Source organism: Austrofundulus limnaeus, unplaced genomic scaffold, assembly GCF_001266775.1.
Source record: "Austrofundulus limnaeus strain Quisiro unplaced genomic scaffold, Austrofundulus_limnaeus-1.0 Scaffold651, whole genome shotgun sequence".
In the NCBI taxonomy this organism is placed as follows: domain Eukaryota; kingdom Metazoa; phylum Chordata; class Actinopteri; order Cyprinodontiformes; family Rivulidae; genus Austrofundulus; species Austrofundulus limnaeus.
Genome location: NW_013953053.1, coordinates 15,394 through 18,040, shown reverse-complemented (window position 1 = coordinate 18,040; position 2,647 = coordinate 15,394). Strand labels below are relative to the sequence as shown.

Sequence of the window (2,647 nt, the reverse complement as noted above, 5' to 3'; positions counted from 1 at the left end):
TAGTTAATAAGATAAATATTTAGCTTTAAACTTAAATATTTAGCTAGCTAGCTAAATATTAAGTTAAACATTTAGCTAGCTATCAAAATATTTAGGTTACAACTTAAATATTTAGCTCAAAAGGTGGTATGCAAGAAAAATCAGTAAAATAATTAATTTTCTTTATTTTTTTAATAAATTTATTTCCTGAGACTCTTCCATGAAGCCTGCCTTCATGCAGCTTATCGTGGTCCTGACCTGATCCTCCAGTCTCTGCAGAGATGTGCATCTTCATCTCTTCAGCACTGACCAGTCTGCAGGTGATGATGATGGGTTATGGTTCTTTAGAGGTGTTGATTCTGGGGACAGTTGCAACACATGCATTATTTTTGACACTCAACTTAATTATACATGCATATTCTTAGTTTTTCTTTAAAATGTTTCACATTGTCATTTAGTAATTTAATGTGTAACTATGTCTCTTCAGTGTACTTTTACTGCTGCTCATACTGACTCCCTTAAAAAGGTTTTTAATCTCAATGGGATTTTTTCTGACAAAATAAAGTTTAACACTTTATTTTGTTGTACTTACAATGACAATAAAGATGTATTTTATTCTAATTATAAACTAGAGAAATTGCATTTCCTGCAGAAATGCTGGTGTGAATGCTCCTCGCTACAGAAAACTAAAACTAAAGCTGCTGAAACTGAGCTGAAAATATTTAGTAGCAAGTGATGTGAGCTCACTTTGAAAAGCTTAAAGAAGCAAAAAATAAAAACTTAACTTTGCAGAAAAACATGTAAAAATGAGCACAAATCTACAGTAAACAACTAAAAGCTAAAATAGCTGAAAACGTCTAAGAAGCATTTAGCTTTAGCACAAATTAGCATAAAAATATGTAGGAAAAAAGCTGAAAGAAGCAGAACTATAACTAATATAGCAGAAAAAAGCTAAAATTTGTTTAAAATAAGCTAAACGCAGCAGCCACGACTTAAAATTAGCACATGAAAGATTTAGTGAAAATAACAGAAAAAAAGTACAAAAGAGTGATGATTTGTAGAAAAACAGCTGAAGTTTTCAGTAAAACAGCTCAAAAGTAGCTGGAAATGTTTTATTTAGCATACCGAACCACAAGTTTGATAAGTTTTTATATCTATTAAAAGAAAACATGCTTTTAGCTTAAAATAGCTAACTTTGGCTAATAGCAGCTGAACATTAGCTGAAATTGCAGCAAATAGCTTTAATATAGTAGAAATCATCTGTGAGAAACATAAATATTATAAAGTAGTAGAAAAAATGTAATAAAGCAGAAAAATAACAAAGAAGCATAATTTTAGCTGAAATAGCAGAAAAAGGCTAAAATTAGCAAAAAAGTGAAAAAGAGCAGAACCAGAACTAAATATTTATTAATAAACTTTATTCATTTAAATCAAAACAACATAAAAACAACATACAGAAAGAAAAATCAAATTAAATGAAAGAAAAAGAAAAAATTAATGATTTCTTCCCCTTTTTTGAAAATAAATAGGGTTTATAAAGATTTAAAAACATTTTAAAGGATATTAAGGATGTTGAAAACAGCTCCTTTCCTTTTCAGTGGAAAAAATGTGGCTAAAAATGTGAAATAGGTGAAAAAACAAAAGTCACAGCACACTTGGTATAAATGAGCTGAAAACACGTAGAGAAGAAAAAAGATGTGAATAAATTCACACAATTAAAGTAACTAAAGTTACAACTTTTAAAAGAGGAGTAAACAACACTTTTCAGCTTCTGTTTTGTTTTTGAAACGTTTTTAAATTCAACTTCATCACTTTCAAGTGTTTTAGTAGAATTAATTTATAATAAGAAAAAATAAGAACATTTACTGTAAAACAAAACATTTTTTAACCATGACGTCATGTGTTCTGCTCTCAGTGGCGCCATCTGCTGGTTGGCTCTGATTACTGCTGCGTCACCTCCTGCGACCGTTTCCACGTGAGCGCTTCTGCTGTCACGTGACAGGACGACCGGAAAGGACCTGATATGTCCGTCCGGACCTCAGACAGACTGGTTTCAGTGGTTCGGACCACTTTAACGTGACGGTGAGAGGGACAAGAACCGAACCGAGCTCCTGTCAGAACCTTCTGAAGGTGAGGAAGTCTCTGAATGACGTAATGCGAGCTGCAGGCGGGTAGTTGTTTCACTTTAAACTCAAGACTGAACTTTGTTTGTTTGTTTGTTTGTTTGTTTGTTTGTTTGTGTCTGCAGATAAATAAAATGGCGCCTTGGTGTTTTCTCCTGGTTCTTGTAATCATCTCAGCAGAACCGAACCTCTGTTCAGGTAACAAACTGGACCCGGTTCTGTGCAGAAACATCCTCTGTGTCAGTGTGAAGAACCACAAACTGTTTGTGCAGCTGCTGTTCAGATAAAGTCCAACAGTGTCAGAGTTTTGACCAGGAGGAGGCTCTCCACCACCAAATCAAAAATAACTCAGAGGTTTTCACTTCCAAACAAAAAAGTTTTGACTTTACTTTCAAAAAATAAACAGAAATATTCTCCGGTTGCCTTTCAACAAAATCCAAGTAAAAAATGTTATTTAGTGAAACAAAAACAGTTTCACTCCCTCCACCATGGTTCAGACTCACCCACCCAGGTGTCATTTTAATCACAGCTGGCCTGAGGAGGAG

The 2,647-nt window shown here is 33.6% G+C and overlaps 1 protein-coding gene across 1 annotated transcript in view; it reads left to right on the top strand.

The window, feature by feature from the left end:
• Positions 1 to 95: 95 nt before the first annotated feature.
• gba1 (glucosylceramidase beta 1) overlaps positions 96 to 2,647 on the top strand; it is a gene marked incomplete in the record, with an annotated part of 17,908 nt that continues 15,356 nt past the window's right edge. The window contains 3 exon segments of the mRNA XM_014027476.1: positions 96 to 299; positions 1,895 to 2,109; positions 2,228 to 2,300. Of these exon segments, the coding sequence (XP_013882930.1) occupies positions 2,237 to 2,300 (64 nt within the window).